General features: G+C 40.2%; 1 protein-coding gene across 1 annotated transcript in view; it reads right to left on the bottom strand.

Annotated features, from left to right (window-relative positions):
• AMPH (amphiphysin) overlaps positions 1 to 23,580 on the bottom strand; it is a 212,675-nt gene that overhangs the window by 110,619 nt on the left and 78,476 nt on the right. The window contains exon 2 of the mRNA XM_070788056.1: positions 2,356 to 2,436. Within this exon, the coding sequence (XP_070644157.1) occupies positions 2,356 to 2,436 (81 nt within the window). The remainder of the gene's footprint in view (positions 1 to 2,355; positions 2,437 to 23,580) is intronic.

The following is a 23,580-nucleotide window of genomic DNA, read 5'->3' as shown; positions in this document are numbered from 1 at the left end:
TATTTCCAAAGGGAACCAAATAGGGTCAGGAGACTCCCTGAGAAATACTATTCCTACATTTCCATTCTGCTCATTTTATTCTTATAAAGTAGAATTGCTTGTTTAAGTTTCCCTAAATGTTGAAGTTTTACCTGCATCCTGAAATCTGCTAATGATCTTGCCAGAACTTAGATGCTGTTCTTCAAGAATAACAGCGTACTTACTATTGGCTCCACAATATTTGATAATGTATAAAGTGACAGGAATAGATGGCAGAGCAGTATTAAACTGATAAAAGTTGATGACTCAGCCAACTGCACTTTTCTCTAATACATTAGACAAAAAACAGTCTTCACCTTGTTCAGTCAACAAAGTCCAAAAAGAACTAAAAATTCACCGAAACTGGAAAATGCAAAGTACTACCTTATGTGAATGCATTCCTGAGCTTCATGCTTCCCAAGGTCAGCCTTCAGGGGTGCTAAAATATCATACTATAATAAAACGGATAGAGAAAAAAAATCTAACAGCAGAGAACTAATTAGCTCCACAGGGACACACTAGACAGGAAGACCAAGCTTCAAAGCAAAGAGTGTAATCCTCAAGTATGAAAAACTATAAACATGAGTCACTTCTTTTATCCAAATCCAGTCCCTTCAAGCAGACATTGGGGACCTCCCTGCAAAGTAACAAGGGCACTGATTGACAAGTTTATCTATGGGAAGTTGCTGCCATCCAAGTCAATAATCTGCACGAGCCCTATCTTAGTGCATGAAAAATGTAAGAGAACTCACCAAATGAGGACATAAGGGAACGTGGAGAATCTGTTCTCCTGGAGGAGACTTTGCCGGGGGTGGGGGGGGGTTGCCTTCTTCTATGGGCCAACACCCAACATTTCTCTAAGAATTCTCTCTTCTACCTTCATAAATCCAAAGTTCTCTATAATATTTAGTGATTTGGATAAGAACTAGTTTTCTCTCTATTACTGCTTTCTTCTCCAACTCTCCTCTCTTTCCACATTTTCAGATAGAATGAGATCACTGTCATTCATATTAAATTGAGTTCCTATCTGTCCAACCTGTAGTCTTAGAATGAAATTGGAGACACTCAGGAATGTGCTTTGGTGGAGACTAGTCTACCTGGTTCTACTTGCTGGATTTTATATTGCCTGTGGGTGAGGAAAAGAAACAGCCTGTCTCCAGTTAGAATGCAGTCAAAAACTCTGATACACAAATGGAAAAAAGAAACCTCCAGGGTCAAGGATCTGAAAACAGAAGCAAAGGGAGTGACATAAAACCTGTGCTGATTTTCCATTTCTAAGTTGTCATCACTGACGCCGTGCATACTTATCTCTGAAGCTGCAATTTCATCTGTATACATTGGTGGCTACAACAAAAGCAGAGAAATAAACCCATGTCCTTACATTGTCCTCATGTCCAAACCCCACTTTCCAAAGTTGGTTGTTCCAGCCCACATCTAAATTGAATTTTCTAACCTGAGAGGGCCCTGCTTCCTTTTCCCTGACTCTAATGTCTGCTCTCTAAAGGTGATATGCTAACCATGAATCAAGCCCTAGTGATATAAACAAATAATTTTCAAAATAGCTTATTTATTCATGTGTCTATTAAACACTGGAGAAGAAAATGGCAACCCAGTCCAGTATTCTTGCCTGGGAAATCCCATGAACAGAGGAGCCTGGCAGGGTACAGTCCATGGGGTGGCAAAGAGTCGAACACTACTGAGCAACCGAGCACTATTACTACTGTTAAACACACAGCACCCTAAGAAAGGAACAAATATCACAAATTGCGTTTTTCAAACTTTTCTCATTATTGCCGCCCTTGAGGAAATGTTTTGGGCATTTTTTTTTTCCTAATCATACCCCTTCATAAAATCTTAATACCACAGATATACTATCAGTATTTATGTGACGTGTTCTCATAAAAAGAGTACATTTCATCCAACAAGAACCAGTTTTCTCCCTCTTAAGGAGATATAATCTCTATCGAGAATTCGTGATCTTGATGCATGCAGCAACTGAAGTAATTATGCCAGAAATATTTAACTACTGATAATATTTAGTGGAATATAAACCACTAAAAAGATTGCCTTTCCTTGAGATCAGTAATCTGTATTGAAGAGCTCCAGGAAAGCAAAGTCTCTATCTCCTGAGATTCTAAAACACAAATCTTCTTCCTGCAGTGCCCACTACCTCTTTGCCTTACACAGAAAACGTCTACAGAATTAACCAGTGTCTCCTTCAAGTTAATACCAAGCCCAGTGAATGAGTTCTTTCTTCAACATCAAAGCATTTCATTTACACACTAAAACACAAAGTCAACCCATTTCCCACTCCAGAAACTAGATAAATGTACTTACCTCTTGCCGTTTGAAGTTCTGGACATATTCTTCAAACTGTTCATCTTTTGTCTCATCAGCTTTCCCAAGCTTCTGAAGGACCTAGTTCATGAACAAAACAAAATGGCTCTATTTACTAATGTTTTCAACAATCTGTGGAAGAAGGCTATTGTTTCACTCTTCTGAGGAGATCTCCCTCTTAACACTGCTAGTTTTTCTATTCTGGAAGCATCATGGCTCATTGCCTTTGGAGTTGGACAGACTTGGATTTTAAGCACAGTTCTGCCACTCAAAAGCTCAATGACATCGAGAAAGAGTCATGCTATACTGAAATATTTATTTATTCACATAGCTTTTCTCCAGTAGGTTGTACATGTCTTAAAGACAAAAACTAGGCCTTGTCCTTTTGTCCAAAGTATCTGGCACAATGCTTGAAGCATAATAGTAGCTCAATTTTTTGTTAAACAATGAACCAAAGTTATTTGAGGAAAGTATTAGCCTATTTCATAGGGATGGTTTTAGAATTACTGGAGCCAGGTACATGGTAAGTTCTCCCCCACCATCTCCTGATAGACCCTTCAATTCAATAATTGCTCAAAGAAGGCCCTGGGAGCACAAGGCCCACATGAAGCACTGGTCATCCAGAAATATATAAATGAATAAAACAAGGCCCCAGGACTTAATCTTAAGAAACTTATTATCTAATGAAGTAGACAAGGCAAGATTACAAATAAATCAAGACAATGTGTAATAAGCAACATGAAGGGGTTACAATTTGTTAGAAGCAATATCCCTTCAGGGAATGCTGGTGGAGATTATTCAAAATGTGCTGGAATCCAGCAATTCCACTCCTGGGCATATATCTTAACAAAACTGTAATTCAAAGAGATACATGCACCCCAATGTTCATTGCAGCACTATTTACAATAGCCAAGAGATTGTAGCAACTTAAATATACATCAACACATGAATAGATAAAGGAGATGCGGTATGTATATACAATGAAATGCTACTCAGCAAGAAAAGAGTGAAGAAATGCCATTTGCAGCAACATGGATGGACCTAGAGAGTATCAAACTAAGTGAAATAAGAGAAAGAAAATACCGTATAATATCACTTGTATGTGTAATCTAAAATACAGCACACATTTTTTTACAGATTTATTTTTATTTGTGCTTACTTATAGCACAAACAGAAACAGATTCATAGATATAGGAAACAAACATGGTTACCAAAGGGGAAAGGGGGCGGAGCAGGAATGAATTAGGAATTATGTATTAGCAGAAATAAACTACCATATATAAAATAGATAAACAACAAGGTCCTACTGTATAGCACAGGGAACTATATTCAGTGTGTTGTAATAAACCATAATGGAAAAGACTATGGAAAAATATATACACATATATGAATCACTTTGCTGTATACCAGAAACTAACATAACACTGTAATCAACTACAACTTTGAAAATGTGCTGGGAACTCCAGCAGAAGGGAACAGGGCAGAGTACATTCCAGCCAAGGAAGCACCAAAAGAAGGACCACTGGAAAAATTATGATGGACTGGGCGTAAGTGGTTCTGTTTTCCTAGAGCACAGGGCTGGGTATCAGAAGAAACAGAAGAAACGGTTCTCAGAAACATAGCAGAAAGTTACCTTGGGCCACAGCAGAAGGACCCTGAGAGTCCCATGGAGATCACTATTTAAGGTTCCCATATCTAGGGTCTAAAATACTGACTTATCTAAGAATTTACAAGAGCTCCATAAACGTTGCCTTCTCGGAATTCGTATTCCCTATAGCATTACCAGATATATTTTCCTGAAGCATAAACATTTGGGCGTTAAAACATATATTCAAACAAAGCACTTTCTATAGCTAAGTTTTAGGGCTTCCCAGCCCATTCAGTGGAAAAGAATCCACCTGCCAACGCAAGGTGGATGACATGAGTTGGATGACAAGGTGGATGACTGACATGAGTTCAGTCCCTGGGTGAGGAAGACGCTTTGGAGAGGGAAATGACAACCCACTCCAGTTTTCTTGCCTGGAGAATCCTGTGGACAGAGGAGCCTGGTGGGCTACATTCAATGGGATTACAAAAGAGTCAGATATGACTTAGCGACTAAACAACAACAATGGCTAAGTTTTACATCAGCTTATGCTAATTTATTTCCTAAAATCAAAGATATAATCTTGTACAGATTGAGAATTCCTTAGACCAGTTTGCTGCTGCTACTGCCGCTAAGTCGCTTCAGTCGTGTCTGACTCTGTGCGACCCCAAAGACGGCAGCCCACCAGGCTCCCCCGTCCCTGGGATTCTCCAGGCAAGAACACTGGAGTGGCTTGCCATTTCCTTCTCCAATGCATGAAAGTGAAAAGTGAAAGTGAAGTCGCTCAGGTTGTCTACTTGAAAGTTATACAGTCATGTCCGACTCCTAGCGACCCCATGAACTGCAGTCTACCAGGCTCTTCCGTCCATGGGATTTTCCAGGCAAGAGTACTGGAGAGGGGTGCCATTGCCTTCTCCGAGACCAGTTTAGACTGTCTTAAATAAACCCAAGTACGGAAGTATTTACCCAACAACACAGAGTCCTTGCAAATTCTTCCAATAAATAAATTTTCTTTGCAGGTAAATAGTAATTATTCTAAGTATGTAAGTAAAAAATGATTATTTTATTCTACTCTAAAGCTAAAGCTGGAACTCCAGTATTTTGGCCACCTCATGTGAAGAGTTGACTCATTGGAAAAGACTCTGATACTGGGAGGGATTGGGGGCAGGAGGAGAAGGGGATGACAAGAGGATGAGATGGCTGGATGGCATCACTGACTCGATGGACGTGAGTCTGAGTGAACTCTAAGAGTTGCTGATGGACAGGGAGGCCTGGCGTGCTGCGATTCATGGTGTCGCAAAGAGTCGGACATGACTGAGTGACTGAACTGACTGACTGACTCTAAAGCTAATTGTTTATAACATATGCTAATATTCCTTCCTTTCACATTAATAAAGATTAAAAAAAAAACTTACATAGACTCACATATATTACCAATTACTCAACTTCACTCAATTTCATATCACAAACCAATACCACATATGAATAATATGAAAGATATATTATTCCTCATTGCAAACTTATTATTTAAACAGAGTTGGACGAATCCAGTAACATAACTACTAAAAGGACAAATAATCACTCTATCAGCTAATAATCTCTTCTCAGTTAAGAGTTTCTTTGAGAGACAGAGCAGAAAACACTAAATTTCTCAAAGAACTGGACATTGTAACTAGGGAATAAGCAATAAGCATAAAAAATATGATCAAACATGCATATGGAATCTTTTAAAGTTAACAGTTGTTATTCTTGGATGGTAAGATTTAGAGTGATTATTATTTTTCTTTATAATTTGCTATATTTGCCATTATTTCCTCAAAGGTCACACGTTACTAAAATAATCAGAAAAAAATCATAAAGATAAATAATCAGGAGTTTATCATACTGATAGCCTGTATGTAAGAGATTTATGTATTAGATCATAGTATAAGTGAGAAGATTGTTAGTAACTGGCTGAAAGACTCTCCTCAAAAGAAATTGATGAGTGAATTACTATCAACTGGAAGAAAGATTTCCAAAGGCAGCCCTTAGGACCTATGTCTGATTCAGTGGTTTGTGTGTAAAGAGAGGGTTATCAACAGTACTGTATGAAACTACCAAGGATACACGTGGAAAGGCAGAGCTTTGGTGCCTGCCATATAATTGTTGCTGTTGCTGTTGCTGTTTAGTTACTGAGTTGTGTGCGATTCTTTTGCGACGCAACTCTTTTGTGACGCAACTCTTTTGCGACCGCATGGACTGTAGCCCACCAGGTTCCTCCATCCATGGGATTATCCTGGCAAAAATACTGGAATGAGTTTCCATTTCCTCTTCCAGGTGATCTTCCCAACCCAGGGATCAAACTTACATCTCCTGCACTGGCAGGCAGGTTCTTTTCTACTGAGCCACCAGGGAAGCCCAGCAAATAAATAATGCTCAATAAATGTCTACTCTTATTACAGATATAATCTAACCTGATTAAATAACTTGTCAATGGCCTAAACTTATATTGGCAAAAAGCTGGGGAGGATATTGGATATGTTACATGCTGAGAATAAGGATTCACAAAAAGAACTTTAACAGTTAAAATGTAACAAGGATTAAATGTAGGTCAAAATATAATTGTCTAAGTACCAGACTGTATTCAACTTTCAACTATAATACAACATGATGGATGTTAAGAATACACGGTTTCTGCCCTTACGTAGAAATAAGGAGTAATTTCAGCTGACAGTCAATATGAGTTGACAAAGTGACACTGTTGCCAATCTAACATAATCTCAGATTGCACTAACAAGCCTAAGAGATACGAGGAGAGCAGTCTTGAAAGCCTCTCTGTGGTTGACTAGTTGGTAAACACAAAGATACATAGACAACCTTGAGCCAGCTGAAAGGGCCCCCAGAAAGGCAGAGAGCTGACACCATAAGGTAAGAGGCATACGTGACACAATTTGCACACTGCCTGCTAGTCGCTTAGTCATGCCTGACCCTTGCGACCCAATGGACTATAGCCCACCAAGCTCCTCTATCCATGGAATTCCCCAGGCAAGAATACTGGAGAGGGTAACCATTCCCTTCTCCAGGGGATCTTACCCACTCAGGGGTCGAACCCCTGTCTCCTGCATTGCAGGCAGATTCTTTAATTAATATATTACCGGGGAGAAAGTACTGCTGTCTTCAGATACCCGAAGAACCAACATAAGGAAGAAGGATTGGACTTTTCCCAATAAGAAACCAAGATCAAGAACCAGCAAAGGGTGACTTCCCTGGTGGTCCAGGGCCTGAGACTCCCTGCTTCCAGTGCAGGGGGCCCAGGTACGATCCCTGGTCGGGGAACTGTATCCCACGTGCCGCAACTAAGAGTTTGCATGCGGCAACTAAAGATCCCACAATGCTGCAATGAAGACCTGGTGCAGTCAAATAAATAAATTAAATAAATGGTATTAAAAAAAAAACCAACATGGACAGGTAAAAGCTATATCAAGAAAATGTTTTCACCAGAAATTTCTATCATGTGTTCCTAGAAATTAAATAGTTTGTTGGTTAAGGTAATGAGCTCACTGTCCTTGAGTTATTTGAGCTTAACCCAGAGTTAGACGGAGAAGGCGATGGTACGCCAATCCAGTACTCTTGCCTGGAAAATCCCATGGATGGAGGAGCCTGGTAGGCTGCAGTCCATGGGATCATGAACAGTCGGACACGACTGAGCAACTTCCCTTTCACTTTTCACTTTCATGCATTGGAGAAGGAGATGGCAATCCACTCCAGTGCTCTTGCCTGGAGAATCCGAGGGACGGGGGAGCCTGGTGGGCTGCCATCTATGGGGTCACAGAGAGTCGGACACGACTGAAGCAACTTAGCAGCTTAGCAGAAGAGTTAGAAGTTTTAGAAAAGGAATTTATTTATTGAAAACATGAATAGAATAAGTCATAATATTTCAAATACCTTCTAATTCTTGAATCCATAATCAATGTATAATGTTAGACAGTTTCCCTAGAGAAGAATACAAATCTCAATGAATAGAACTCAGAGAAGAATGTTTGTTTCTATCTCCAACTGATATTGACTTGCTGAAGACTGCTTGCAAACCCTGTGGTAGGGACTGCGTAAGAGCCAGCTGTGTTCCCCAGACTGTGGTCATTTGACAGGGTTGAGCATGGGTGCTACAGTGGAACTAGGACAGATGTGGCCAGCATGCTAGGCAGAGGGCAGGTTATGGGAAGGCTTCGTCTGCAAGCCTAAAGACTTCAATCTGCTTGTATAGACCGTGGGAAGCCAACAAAGAGTGTCTCTTCCCTGGAGGCAGCTACATGATTAAATTTGTGCTCCTTGGTGACAGTATTAAGGACAGATTAGAAGAGAGAATGACTGGAAAAGTAAGGCCAGTTAAGGAGCTGTTTGAATAGTTTAGGCAGTAAAACAGCTGGAGCTAAGGAACAGATAAAACACAATCCTCGCAAAGCAAACACACAGAACACCATGGCTTATGAGACGCAAAGGGTAAGGACAGAGGTGAGTCAAGGATGACCTCATTTCCACTGTGGCGGCCGAGTGGGTCATCTGGTGACAATCAGATTCTCTTCCCAGGGAGGTGGGAATGGTTTAGATTTGGGACTGTAAAAGGTAAGAACCAGAAACACGCAGCAGAAATTCTGGATGGAACCGAAGGCTCAGGTGAGACAGAAACCGCTGCTGAGTGGTACCCATGTTCAAGCAGTTTCATGATTTTTCTCCAGCAGCCTTGACATAGGTAGTAAGATTGATGTGCAAACCAATACAATATTGTAAAGTTAAATTAAATAAAATTAGAAAAAAGGAAAGAAAGTATCTGTGGCACCAAGGTCAATGAAACCTAGAATTGAGACGACCAAAAAATAAAATTCTTTTACCATGTTTAATATCACAATATTTCAAAGTGTGTTCATAATTTAGGTGGCCTTTCTCCTTCACCTCACTACTAGTTATGCTGAAAATACCAATTAAGCCTGAACGGTTTGGCATCACTGATACTACAAGAGGATTACTACTATATATTCAAGCATCTGATACTCAGATTTTGACAACACTACACATCTTCCTCCTCCTTAGGCAAGAGGAAGAAATTCCAAGCCTGGTGCATTTTGGTTTAGGATTTAGGTCTTAGATGATTTCATCTCCATTGATGCTTTCCTATTTTGACACAATAGGATTTCTGTTGTTACTTTTGTTGCTAAAGGTTTTCAAATGCAAAATAATATTCTAAGTTGAAGTTGCTTTTTCAAACTGCCTTTCCTTTCAGTGAGATTCCGAAATATTCCTATAGGGCTGACTGGGTGCTTAGCTTCTCACTCTCAGCCCTAAGTTCAGAAGTTCTGATCTGATTCTGAAAGAGACTATGACACGGGCAAATAAAAAATTAAACAGGAAAGGGACTTCCCTGGCAGTTCAGTGGTTAAGACTGCCTTCCAATGTAAGTGGTGTGGGTTCCATCCCTGGTCAAAGAGCTAAAATTCCATATGCCTCTGAGCCAAAAAACCAAAGCATAAAGCAGAAGCAACACTGTAACAAATTCAATAATGATCCACATCAAAATCTTTTTTAAAAAATTAAACAGGAAGGGAAAGCAAGACTATGGTAACTTGGACTATTTCAACTAATAAAGCTTCTTTCAGTGTCTCCAAAGCAGTTGGTTGTTCAGCTTAGATTACAATGGCTGCTCCAATGATGTGAATCTCACATACTTTTCTAGAGCAAGTGTTCACGTGTAAAGTGTCCAAGTCAAGTCCCTAAAAATTTAGAACTCTTTTTAATTTGGATAGTTTCCTCTTACTGTAAAGCCAAAATTCTGACCAAATTTCAAATTCTCAGAGACCAGTACAAATTAAATACTGACCATTATAAAAGTAATACTTGCCTTCTATCCATATGTTAAAATTAGGAATGGAATACTGTGTACACAGGTTTCAAAGAAAGTAGCTGGCATTCAAAATCAAAGGCAAAAAATTCACAAGCTTCCATTCCACATGGAAACCCCTTTTTTTTAATTAGGGGAAAGATCGAAGAAGGTCAAGAAATTTATGACTCTAAACAAGAAAACCAGTCCTGTGATCCAAAGTGGGAAACTGATAAGAGGAGGGAATGCAGAAATGCAGACAACAAAGTAATTCAAGATGAAAGCCATTGGGGGTGTCAGAGACACATTTTTATGTACAGCTTTATATTGGGATGAGGGTGATGGTGGAAAGAATTCTGCAGCATTGGCCTCCGGGGTGCCCTAGAGAGATTCATGCATTTGATTAGGGCTTAGACCAGACAAGCTTCCAACTCTGTGTGAGTCATACTTCCTTAATCCAGAAAGTCAGAGTAATAATCCTATAATTTAATTACAATTCTCTGAACAAAGAAGTGCCTCTCTCTTCACTTTTCTGTCTTTGAAAAAAAAAAAAAAGAAGAGCATATCAGATTTTGTATACATTATCCACAGAACCCAGGAATCAACTACATGGGATGACATGGCCTTTTTTGGATAGAAGGCAGAGAGTTGGTCTTCCACCACTGCCCTCACCCAGGTGATTCATTCATTAATATTTGTCTGTATACTCACCTATCCATTTATCAAGTGCTCACTCTGATGCTGTGCAAAGATCCATAACCTTGGACTGAAGGGTGACCACCAGGTACCTGCAAGTACAGGGTAGCTGCTTGTTCTAAAGGGTCCTATGGGCATGTTTCCCAAACTTCAGGATACTAGTCCCTTGACCTCTTTGAGTATATGTTTCAAAATCTAAATAAGTGGCTTTAATGTGCCCTAACTTGAGAGGAACAAGACGAGTCATCCTTTGGTACGATTCAGGTGCCTGTCAAAGTCTTGCGCCTTGTCCTTCACCTAGTCCTCTGCAGGATGTATTTCAGCACCGCTATGACATCCACTTCCTGCCCTGGCAGATTTCAACAGTACATTAGCCATCACGTCACCAAAGCCTCTCAAGAGGTTGGCATGAGTCTTCTTGTTAATTCTGGGAAAGACTTTTAGGGAAGTAAATAAGAAGAGATGAGAGAGGAAAGCCTCACAGCCTTCCATCCCACTTGGGTGGCCTTCAGGCTTAAACAGTTTCGAGAAGAACATATGGTAGAGAGAAAGTACAAGTCTCAGACATAAGCAGATTTATCATAAGTGGGGTAGGGGCAATCAGGAATTACAAAGCAGTTTGTGGCTCAGATGGTAAAAAATCTGCCTGCAATATAGCAGACCCTGGTTCAATCCCTGGGTCAGGAATATACCCTGGAGAAGGGAATGGCAACCACCCCAGTACTCTTGCCTGGAGAATTCCATGGACAGAGGAGCCTGACGGGCTACATACAGTCTGTGGGGTCACAAAGAGTCAGACACGACTGAACAACTAACACTGACTGACTGGCTGGAATGAGAGGAAAAAAGGTCAGGAGCCTGGAAAGGAGATAGAAATAAGGGAGGTGGGCCCCTCAAATGCAGATACAGTAAACACCAGGCAAAGCTGCTCTCCATCAGGGTCTACCTGGTGAGGTATCATGTTTGATTTTCACTCTCTTCTACCCTCCCCAATCCTTTATAGTTGAGGACATCTTAGTCCTCTGACTTAAAAAAAATCTTGTTAAAAAAGAAAACAAGGAATATTGATGTAGCAAAGATGAATGTATTGTGAACTTTGGCAGCCAACTCCTTCTTCTTCTCTAGGAATCCGGGGGTGCCCCTCTGTCCCTCTGGGTTGGGTCACGTCATCTATCAATATTACAACTGCTGTATCCATACTTTTGTTAAACGGAACCATCCAACGCCATCTCCATCCAAAATAAGTCACTATAGTCATTCAAATACCCTGAGTGAGTGGACATGGGTTATACAAAATATGCATTCTCCCCACTCTACCCTTACTTAAAAGTAAAGGTCCAACTGGCTTCAGATTGGCAAAAAGCCTGGGAGGACATCACCTCATTATAAGAACATTAGAGATCAGACCACAAAGAGTGTCTTAGCAACAAGTGACACAAAAAAATAAAACAAAATACAACCTCAGGTACAGAGGAGTGCAGTATAGTCACTTGTTCTAATAACTCTGTTTATTTAATTTTTGCTGCATGGGCTTTTCTCTAGTTGCAGTGAGTGGGGGTCACTCCCTAGTTGTGGTGTGCAGGCTTCTCATTGTGGCGGCCTCTCTTGTTGTGGAGGACAGATCCAGGAACGCAGCCTTCAACAGTTGAAGCACGTGGGCTCAGAAGTTGTGATTCCAAGGCTCTAGAGCACAGGTTCAACAGTTGTAGGACATGGGCTCAGTTGCTCCATGGCATGTGGGACCTTCCTGGACCAGGGATCAAACCTGTGTCACCTGCAATGGCAGGTGGATTCTTTACCCTGAGCCACCAAGGAAGCCCTAGCTACTTGTTCCAAAGTGTTCTACGGGCAAGCACTTCACTGTTTCCCAAACTTTTGGTGGAAAGAATGGTATGAATATATCCTCACGCCCAAGTCTGCACTGAGGGCACTGAAATATCAGAAAGGACACTGGGCTTCTTCAAACATGCCAGGGCTCATCATTACCAAGGATTTTAGAGGGACCCATCAGGATGTGACTCAAAGGCAATTTCACTGGTGGTGTTTACCTTTAATGTTTCTTGATCCAAAACTAACAATAATCTGATTTTTAAATTTTTATACAAATTGCAGGTCTGAATGGAAGTCAAAAAAAAAAAAGAAGAGAGAGAGTGAGAGATTGCTAATTAAGCTGAAAACCAAATGGTATTCCAGTTTGTTTCTGTAGTCATTTTCTTAAGATCTGTCACAAGAAGGAACTCTGAGTGCCTTCATGACCTTTATTCAAAGAGCACTGAACAGAGTGGCAACATAAGGTGCTCGGAGACTTGGGTGAGACAGATGATGTTCCTTATCATCTGTGAGTGCTGCCTATCAGAGCACTCAGCCTCCTGAGCGCTCAGTTGAAAATACTTCTCACGTGTAAACATGCAATCTCCACAAGATACCAGTAAATCAATTGTGTAGCACTCATTATTTCTGCACACATTTCTGTATTTTGTTTCTACACTTTGATTTTCCATTTTCTGCAGCTATTTTCAAAGTCTGATCTGCAGGAAGTGAATTACTAAAGAATAGAAACTACTGACCAGTTTGGAGAAGGCCTACTTTCAGATTTAATCTGAGCTTCTGGAGCTGGAATCACCATGCTCGAATGGTTAGCATGGAATATTTTATAATGTTAAACTCAAACTTTATCTGAATATTTAAAATATTGAGCCTTCAAAGAAATATTGTACTAAGAGTATGCTGCTTTGGGCTCCATCACCAGACTCTTGCCTTGATGGGGGAATACTTTATGCACAGTTTGGTGTGTAAAAACTATTGCATGATAGGATGGGTAAGAAGAACATGGTTGTTTTCTGTAGACTTTGAGTGATACTCATAGAAAATTCTACCAGCTGTTCAGACCATCTGTAAATACATGCAGACCCTTCTGTGGGGCATACTCTGCACTGATGCCTACAGATCCACACTCCCCACTCCTCACCCGGTTCGGACCTCTAGGGATTACACCCAGCCCTGGCCTTCTGGCTCCTGGCTGGAGTCAACCATGGGAAATCAAGGCAGCCGAAGATGGAAGGGCAGAGGCAAAGAGGTTTGGGTACTGGTGCCCCTGGCTGCCTCCCTGCAGCTTGACTGCAGTCGCATCAATCTACCCTCTTTCTGGTGGCCCTTCCAACAATTTCATCTCTCTAACTTCTGATGACAGCTCCTTCCCCTTCCTCTTTAGGCCTGGAGGTCAAAGATCCCTAGTACCCTTCTAGATGCAGCAGCCTTTCCTATCCCGTGCTGGTTTCCTGTAACCCTCTCCATAAGTCATTGGGCTTCCCAGGTGGCTAAGACAGTCAAGAATCTTCCTGCAATGCAAGAGACAGGGGGTTGATCCCTGAATTGGGAAGATGGCCTGGAGGAGGGCATGGCAACCCACTCCAGTATTCTTGCCTGGAGAATCCCATAGACAGAGGAGCCTGGAGGGCTATAGTCCATGGGGTCGTAAAGAGTCAGACATGACTGAGCAACTTTCACTTTCACTTGAAATTCCCAGCTATCCATTCCCAACTCTCCCAGTATCCATTTTACCTTTCAACCATGAGCCTTAATGAACAAAAGCAACCCAAAGCACTTCTAAAAAAGCACCACTGCTGCGTCATAGTGTAAAAATGGTCTAAAAACAAACCAGCACAATCCATCCTACCAGAAACAATTTGCACAATAAGCAAGTCTAAAGATACTGATTCCACAACAATAGGATTTTGCCAACAAGGATGCTTTTTAGGAACATTAGCTCTACAGTCAGCAAAGGATAATTCTCTTTAAAAAGTGTTTAGTAGGTATTTTCAGCCTTATTTTGAAGGCAAATTGTTCTTCCTTTTTAAAGGTTGCAGGACTTTTATCCCTGGCACATCATCTTTTCATCAGTGTTGTTTAGATATTGATTTTCCTCCACTGAGAATTCAAGGTAATCACAACCAAAACTCTGGTAGGCTCATTGAGGAAATTGACAAGATAATTCTACAATTTATATGGAAATGTAGAAGACCCAGAATAGTCAAAACAATTTTGAAGGAAGAATAAAAAAGGATGCTACATCCCATGCCAAAGCTCTTTAGAGTCATAAAGTCGAACTTTCAGAATAGAAAACTAACGCTGGAATGACTCACTTTTGTCCTAATAAAGGGGTGCTTTCCTTCAAAACCTTTGACCTTGGCACCAAGTAAATTCCCATCAGAGTAAAAAGTAAACAATCACCTGCAAACAACTAGCTTCTATATGTCTTATTCTATGTTTATGGGGAAACCAAATCCCATGCAGGGTCTCTGGTGTAAAACAGAAATCAAAATTTTAAAAAAATTAGAACTATACTATGTTCTTAGAAAAATAAATGACCATGACTCTAAGGCAAAACCTCTCCACAGCGTGCATTCTCATGAGATAATTTCTTTAGATTTTACTGACTACATTGGTTCCATACTATATTATATGCAATACTATAGAAGTATTTTTCTGCCTTCTTAAAAAGATCCAAATATGAGATCGCTTTGTAAAATGTTGGTTCTTTTCCTTCAACTCCAATGCTCCTGTTAAAGCCATAATTTATAATATATAACATCTGATTAGTTAGCAAATGGAAGGAATACTGCAGTTCGATCAGTATAATGTTCAGAAAGAAGTAACCTATGAACACTTGCAAATCTTTTTAGTGAACAGCTTTCAAGATTAGTCATCCTGATGAATTTACTAAGCAATAAATATAACCGATTATTTATCAGATGAAGTCCTTCCATCCTATCTATTTACATTTCTTTAAATCTTCACCCCTCAAGTGGATCTGTATACCAGCAGCATCAGCCTGACCCAGCATCTTGCTAGAAATGCAGAATTTCAGGCCTAATTCTGGACCCACTGAATTGGAAACTGCAGTTCATTAGTATCCCTGGGCTATTCATCCTTACATTCAAGTTTGGGAGCCTGCTCTGAAAATTAAGAGTTCAATAGGTATTTCTATAGGTGAATTTTAAAAAATTAGTCATTATTCTAGACATTTGCTATCAATGTAGGAAAAAAAGCAAAATCATCAGATTAAAGCTGCAATGATCATAGGATACATCTTGAACACTGGTTATTAAAAAGAATGGGTGGGGACTTCCCTGAGAATCCACCTTGCAGTGCGGGACGCAGGTTCAATCCTCAGTCAGGGAACTGAGATCCCTCATGCCTCAGAGCAGCTAAGCCCTCACGCTGCAACTACTGAAGCCCATGCGCTCTGGAGCACGTGTCCCACAACTAGAGAGTCTGTGCCCCGCCACAAAAGATCCCTTGTGTCACAACTAAGACCCGATGAAGCCAAATAAATAAATATTTTTGTAAAAATAAATTAAATGAATATGCATGATCTCTATTCAGCATTTCCTCCATCCTCTTAAAGCAAATGACTGAAAAAATTTTCAAATGATTAAATATTCTGGACAGTTGAGTGGGTTCTGGTTGTTTGTAGTTTAATTTGCATTTTAATGAAATGCTCACAATCAGTTTTTTTATAAAAAGATGATTCTGCAAACCGCTCCATAGGAAACGGAATCATTCCGATTAGTCATGTCTCTGTCCACAATACTTGAATTAAATGCGAGTTTCTGGTTCAGTGATAGTCAACAACTTCAGATATATAAAACAGGAACATCCGTGAAGGTTTTCCTGGCCATCCCCCCAAATGGTAAGTAAGTCATGGCTCAAAATCCCTGATGGGTGCTCATGTCCTTTCAGTGAAAACAACTGAAATCACATGGACCTCGGCCTCAATGTTTCAAGCAACTCAGACTGCAAGTAAAGAAATTTTAACCTCGGTCAAAGCTGCAAAATAAGAACAAATCTATTTCTATGTCACATGTCCTAGGGTGGCTTTGTATGTAAACTAATAAACAGGCCTGAACCCAGAAGTCTGCAGGCCATACATCATTTACACTGAACCAATCTTTGCTTCTTCCTACAAAACCTAATGAACATCAGTGACCAAATGCCCAGTCAGCATCAGGCTGTGAACAAGACACCAGCTTAGCTCTGTGCAGTCTCCACAAACACAGATGACCAGTCACCACCGCCTCTGAACATAATTATGGCAAGTGGGGACTTCTCCAGTGGGCTTGCCAGGTGACATAAGTGGTAAAGAACCCGCCTGCCAGTGCAAGAGATATAAGAAACACAAGGGATGTGGGTTTGATCCCTGGGTAGGGAAGATCCCCTGGAGAAGGGCATGGCAACCCACTCCAGTATTCTTACCTGGAGAATCCCAGGGACAAGGGAGCCTGGCATGCTACAGTCCATGGGATCGGACATGACTGAAGCGACTTAGCACATGCACAAACATGGGGACTTCTCCTATCATTTCTTCTTTTTCTTTTCCTTTTCCCTTCTCATCTCTCATTGGGAGCTTCATGATAGACTCGTCTGCATAAAATATACTTAAATTAGCTGTAAAAAGTGGCCAATACTAGCAGGAGGAAGCTTCATTTGTTCCCAAACAGAATCCCTGCATTGTAACTTCTGCCAGATGCAGCTCAGGTTACTGGGATCCATACAACAGCCTCAAAAACTGCCCTGCACGAATAATTCAACAAAATCCAGGCTCAAATAACTGAGGAGGGGGTATCTGGTTCATGACCCAGCTTTGCCAAGTGTAAGCCAAAGCTGTCTCAGCTTTTCCTCTTCTTCTCCACCATTCTTTCACCATTTAGGTGACAACTAATAAAACAAAGGGCTTCCCTGGTGGTCAGATAGTCAAGAATCCGCCTGCCATGCAGGAGACCCAGGTTTGATCCCTGGGTCGGGAAGATCCCCTGGAGTAGGAAATGGCAACCCACTCACTCCAGTATTCTTGCCTGAAGAATTCCACGGGCAGAGAAACCTGGTGGGTTACAAGTCCATGGGGTCCCAAAGAGCTGGACACGACTGAGTGACTACGCATGCATGCAATGAAATAAAACCATCTGTGTAGCACATTTACATCAAGACCTAATCTTTCACCAGCCCCAAAATCCATTCTCTACAGGTCTCTGCAATCAGCAGAGTGGACCAGTGGACCAGTGGTCAGTCCACTGACCCAGTGGACCACCTCACCTATGTTCCCTTGGCTCTAGCTTTCTGTGCCTATGGAGGCAACAGCAGGGGGGAAAAAAAAGGTGGAAAAGGAAGGTCAGGTCTCTGTCTCTGCTTTGAGCTATTTCTGGCAGTGCTCGTGACCTTTCACCCCTATGGCTCCCATCCAGAAACCCCTCCTTTATGACTCCAGCTCTCACTCTATTTGGTGGAGCCATCTTCTTCTCTTGCCCCTTGAGTCCTAGCAGTGGTTACAGTTTCTTGTTGTTGTTACTCGTCTTTGATGATTCCGTTAACACTTCCTCCCTTGTACAGTCTACGCTAAAGCATCTTGAACCATCTGAGCTGAGTCCTATCTCCCACCCGGCCCAGACTGATAGCCCAAGACTATCTCTGTTCTTTGAATTTCTTTTTATGTTGGAGTATGGTTTTTCCAGTAGTCATGTATGGATGTGAGAGTTGGACTATAAAGAAAGCTGAGCACCAAAGAATTGATGCTTTTGAACTGTGGTGTTGGAAAAGATTCTTGAGAGTCCCTTGGACTGCAAGGAGATCCAACCAGTCCATCCCAAAGGAGATCAGTCCTGGGTGTTCATTGGAGGGACTGATGTTGAAGCTGAAACTCCAATACTTTGGCCACCTGAATCGGAGAGCTGACTCATTTGAAAAGACCCTGATGCTGGGAAAGATTGAGGGCAGGAGGAGAAGGGGACAACAGAGGATTAGATGGTTGCATGGCATCACTGACGCAATGTACATGGGTTTGGGTGGACTCCAGAAGTTGGTGAGGGACACGGAGACCTGGCGTGCTGCGGTTCATGGGGTCGCAAAGAGTTGGACATGACTGAGCAACTGAACTGAACTGATAGTTGCTTTACAGTGTTGTGTTATATTCTACTGTACAGCAAAGTGAATCAGCTATGCTTATACATATATCCCCTCCTTTTTGGATTTCTTTCCCATTTAGGTCACCACAGACCACTGAGCCCCCTGTGCTAAATAGTTCGTTCTCATTAGTTATTTATCTTATACATAGTAGTCCCAGTGTGCCTATCTTGGATCCACTGAGCAGGGGCTGGGGGCATATTTGCAGATTTAAAGCACATATGCACATAAATCTGGTCACAAAAACCCCTGGTCTCTCAGAATAGAGAGGATCCAAATAAGCCATTTTAATATACATCAAGTAGCATGTATGTAAATATATATTACATTGAGTCAAAGTTCTAAAGCCCTAATTGCAAAACAAGCCTGTGTCCTAAGAAGGGTAATAGATATTTACTCAGATTAAAGCCCTTAAAAATTGCCCTTGAGAACTGCCAGAATTTGATTTCTATAAAATAAAATTTCAGAACTGAAACTGATATAAAGGAAGCCTCCAGGAGGACCAGAAACACCAGTCTCCACCCTCTGTAGGCTGGAGAGGGGTTCGCTCACACTACGGAAGAGGCAGACAGGTCAGAAGATAGCTGATGGTAAGAATTCGTATCAGAATCCTCTTTCCCAGACCTCTGTAATACCCAATAGAAAGAGGAAAATAAAATACCTTCGCACCCTCTTCGGAGGGGCCTCTTGAGTCAAAGCAATTGTTCAATACTTTCCAAAAATACTGTCAGTGCCCGGTAAAAAATACAAAGTAGCTCTGTGGTCAGAAATTGGTCAAATTGCAGAGCCCGACAGAAATTTTTTTTAGGTCTTCTCCCCTAAGCTAAAATCAAATGATGTACCCAGAGAAAAAAGAAAAACCTCTAAAGCCCTTGTAAAAGGATTTATTGGGTGGATCAACCTATGATGTCATTTCGGTTGCAACCCAATTCTCTGAGGAATTAAGAGCAACTGTCCTTATTTTACAAACCTTTGCAAAACTAGAAATATGATTCTAGAGGCAATTTGAGGTTCACCTATTCCTTTAGATCAATCCCTAAACCTCCCGTACTTACTTCATAAAACTTGTAAAATATGGATAGGAAAGCAAAGTCCTTCTTGGAGAAACTTACATTCTTTCCCTGCTCCTCTGAGATGTAAATATGAAAATACAAATTTCAAGGACGTATTTTTTATCAGAAGAAAAGCAAAAGGGGGAAAGGTAATTTGGAACTTGGACAAACGAGAAATCTAAAGTGTTATGTAAGCTATCCACTGTTGGCATCTGGCTGTTCACTTGTGTCTATATGGATGTATTACAGATGTCTCATATTTTTTATGTCTATATGGTACTGCCAGAATTACTTTGTAAAAGAGCTCTATTTAATTGGCCTAAAGAAATTTAAACTCTGACATAAGTTATGTATTGTAAAACTCTTAAACATATAATAAAAACCAAACCAAATACTTTTCAGGTTCACATGATCTGAGAAATCTTTAGTAAATTAAAGCTAGTCTAAATGTGTTAATTTAATTAAAATAGACATTTCCTTATGGTTATCAACATTAAAAATAATGCAGACATACAACTTCTATTCTACTTAGGCTTATTAGGTAAGGTCAAATAAGTTCATGTAATCTCTTACAAATTTTGCCAACAAGAAAAACAGTTTGGATTGATGGCTGATTTTGTTTAATGTCTCATAAAGATTATGGGTAATATAAACATAACTGCTAAGAACAAGTAAATTAAATTGATGTAAGTAGGATAAAAAGTTTTTGGGTTAATTTTTCAAATATTTTCATTAACTTAAAACCTTAAAGTTTATTAAGTTAAATTAAATGATGGATAATCATTAAATATCAAGATATAAGATAAAATACTGAAAAATTAATTACTGAACACAGGTTTATCCATTTTTGGCTTCCTTTTACAAAGAAACTAACAGATATTTGGGTTTATTAGCAAACATATTTCATGCCACCCTAAAATGTACTATGAGAAAGGATATATTTCTAGAACTTATAAAAAATAATTGTAAATTTGTCAAGCCATGCAATACTAATGTAAATAACAATTTTAAATTGTTTACCTCTTTATTTTCACTAAAAAGTCAAGTATTTACAAGCAGCTCATGCAACTCAATACCAGAAAAAATAACAACCCAATCAAAAAATGGGCCAAAGAAATAAACATACATTTCTCCAAATAAGATATACAGATGGCTAACAAACACATGAAAAGACGCTCAACATCACTCATAATCAGAGAAATGCAAATCAAAACCACAATGCGATACCATCTCTCGCTGGTCAGAATGGTTGCCATCAAAAAGCCTACAAAAAATAGGTGCTGGAGAGGGTGTGGAGAAAAGGGAACCTTCTTACACCATTGGTGGGAATGCAAACTAGTACAGCCACTATGAAGAACAGTGTGGAGATTCCTTAAAAAACTGGAAATAGAACTGCCATACGACCCAGCATCCCATTGCTGGGCATACACACTGAGGAAACCAGAAATGAAAGAGACACGTGTACCCCAATGTTCATCGCAGCACTGTTTACAATAGCTAGGACATGGAAGCAACCTAGATGTCCATCGGCAGATGAATGGATAAGAAAGCTGTGGTACATATACACAATGGAATATTACTCAGCTATTAAAAAGAATGCATTTGAATCAGTTCTAATGAGGTGGATGAAACTGAAGCCTATTATACAAAGTGAAGTAAGTCAGAAAGAAAAACACCAATACAGTATATTAATGCATATATATGGAATTTAAAAAGATGGTAATGATGACCCTATACATGAGACAGCAAAAGAGACAGAGATATAAAGAACAGACTTTTGGACCCTGTGGGAGAAGGCAAGGGTGGGATGATTTGAGAGAATAGCATTGAAACATGTATATTACCATATGTGAAATAGATCACCAGTCCAGGTTTGATGTATGAGACAGGGTGCTCAGGGCCAGTAAACTGGGATGACCCTGAGGGATAGGATGGGGAGGGAGGTGGGAGGGGGGCTCAGGATGGGGGACACATGTACACCCATGTCTAATTCATGTCAATGTATGGCAAAAACGACTACAATATTGTAACTAGCCTCCAATTAAAATAAATAAATAAAATTTATAAAAAGTCAAGTGTTTAGGGTTAATAAAACTTCTAATATATATAATTAAAACTACTACAAACAATAGGAGAAAACCTCTGTAAACATGGAAAGTAGAATATGTGTTTTCAGTAAGAGATGTTATCAGGAATGCATATAGGTTTTTTAAGGGAAAAGAAAGTTATTTTGTCCTACATTAGTTATTTTGGAATGGAGGGAAAAAAAGAGAATTTAAATTAAAAGTTGGGAAAAGATAGATTTTTATCTTGTGTAGTCAATAAATCAAATAAATTTATTATAAGGGTTATAAAATTAAGCTTTAATGTACTTATGTAAAACTAAACCTTACTTTTCTTTCATCCAATGAAAAAACAACTGTCCTTGGATTGTTTGTCTGCTGTTAATGAGAAACTGTAAATAGAGATTTTTCATTCCCTTTTAAATGATCTGCCTAGAAAACAAAGACTGAGTTTTATTAAAATAATTTCCCATTTTCCAGAAAAGCAGTCTTAAAAAGACCTCATAAGGTCAACCACTATTCTTGCTACATTTATATAAATAATCATACCAAGTATAATGCAAACAAATTAGTTTCACCGTGATTATCCTTTTAAAAAAATGGGTATAACTGTAGAGAGAAAAAATATATTTGCACCTTTGGCTGTATTAGAGTCTAATTCTATTCATTGTTTTTAAAGTTTTGAATATACCTGTAAACTGCATTACATGCTGAATGCTTCCAGCTTCCTCAAGAACCTGGCTGCAACTTTCCAAGTGAACGTTCTCAATCTTCTCCCAGCCTTTTGATTCGGAATCACTAGTGCTGCTAGTGGTAAAGAACCCACCTGCCAATACAGGAGACCAAAGAGCTGTGGGTTTGGGAAGATTCCTCTGCAGGAGGGCATGGCAACCCACTCCAGTATTCTTGCCTGGAGAATCCCATGGACAGAGAAGCCTGGCAGGCTACATACCATGTGGTGTCAAAGAGTTGGACACGACTGAAGTGACTTGGTCTGCACACAAGAACAAAGACTGCGCTTGAATCTCCTTGGAAGAAAAAGAACCAGGTCTTCTTCACTACCCAGATGGCAGGCAAACGTTAAAGACTTGGACTTTAGATACACATCTCCCAGCTGAAGAAGGCTCCACCTAACATCTGGTCCTGTGCTGATGCTGGAGAACTCCAAGTCAAATGGAAGAGGAAGGAAGAAGCCAACATCAAGGCAGACTGCTTCCTCCCAAGACTTCATACTTTAGCTAAACTTGAAACCCTTTTATCTTCTCTTTCTTTCCTTCACTCTGGCATGGCCTGGTAAAAATAATTACCATCATTCATATTTCCCAGGCCATTGCTAATCTTTCAGAGCACTGGATTTGCCATCAAAAAACTTTGATCTGTTCATGATACTAAAGACCCCCTGGTTTGCCCCATGAACAATTTATCTTATGTTACTGAAAATTATTGACCCTTCCCCCTTAGAAGTCTCTTACAGAGTTTAACTTTTACAGCCAGAACATCTAGTGCATTACTCTCACCTTTCTCTTATTATAGCTACATGTGACAAATAGCTACAAATACCTAAGTATGTATCAGTACACTTGCACCCTTAGGTTCTCCTGACTATCTACAGAAGATCTGCCTTTTTTCACTAAAAGATCTCACCAACAGTACCCATCTTTGTTATTTCAAACTGGGAGAAAATTAACTGACTGCTGGCCTGAACAAGCACCATGAATAGTACAGTCTTAAAGGAAACAGTTTGTGCCCAACAAGGTCTGTCTCTGTGATGGTTACCATCCTCCTCGGGCTCACGAATGCCTACATGGTTGTCATACAGCCCAGCAACGCCTCTTAACTTATCTAACTGTGCCTCTGCTGCTGCTGCTAAGTCGCTTCAGTCATGTCTGACTCTGTGCGACCCCAAAGACGGCAGCCCACCAGGCTCCCCCATCCCTGGGATTCTCCAGGCAAGAACACTGGAGTGGCTTGCCATTTCCTTCTCCAATGCATTTAAGTGAAAAGTGAAAGTGAAGTCGCTCA

Source organism: Bos indicus, chromosome 4 (genome assembly GCF_029378745.1).
Source record: "Bos indicus isolate NIAB-ARS_2022 breed Sahiwal x Tharparkar chromosome 4, NIAB-ARS_B.indTharparkar_mat_pri_1.0, whole genome shotgun sequence".
NCBI lineage: Eukaryota > Metazoa > Chordata > Mammalia > Artiodactyla > Bovidae > Bos > Bos indicus.
This window is presented reverse-complemented; position numbering and strand designations above follow the sequence as displayed.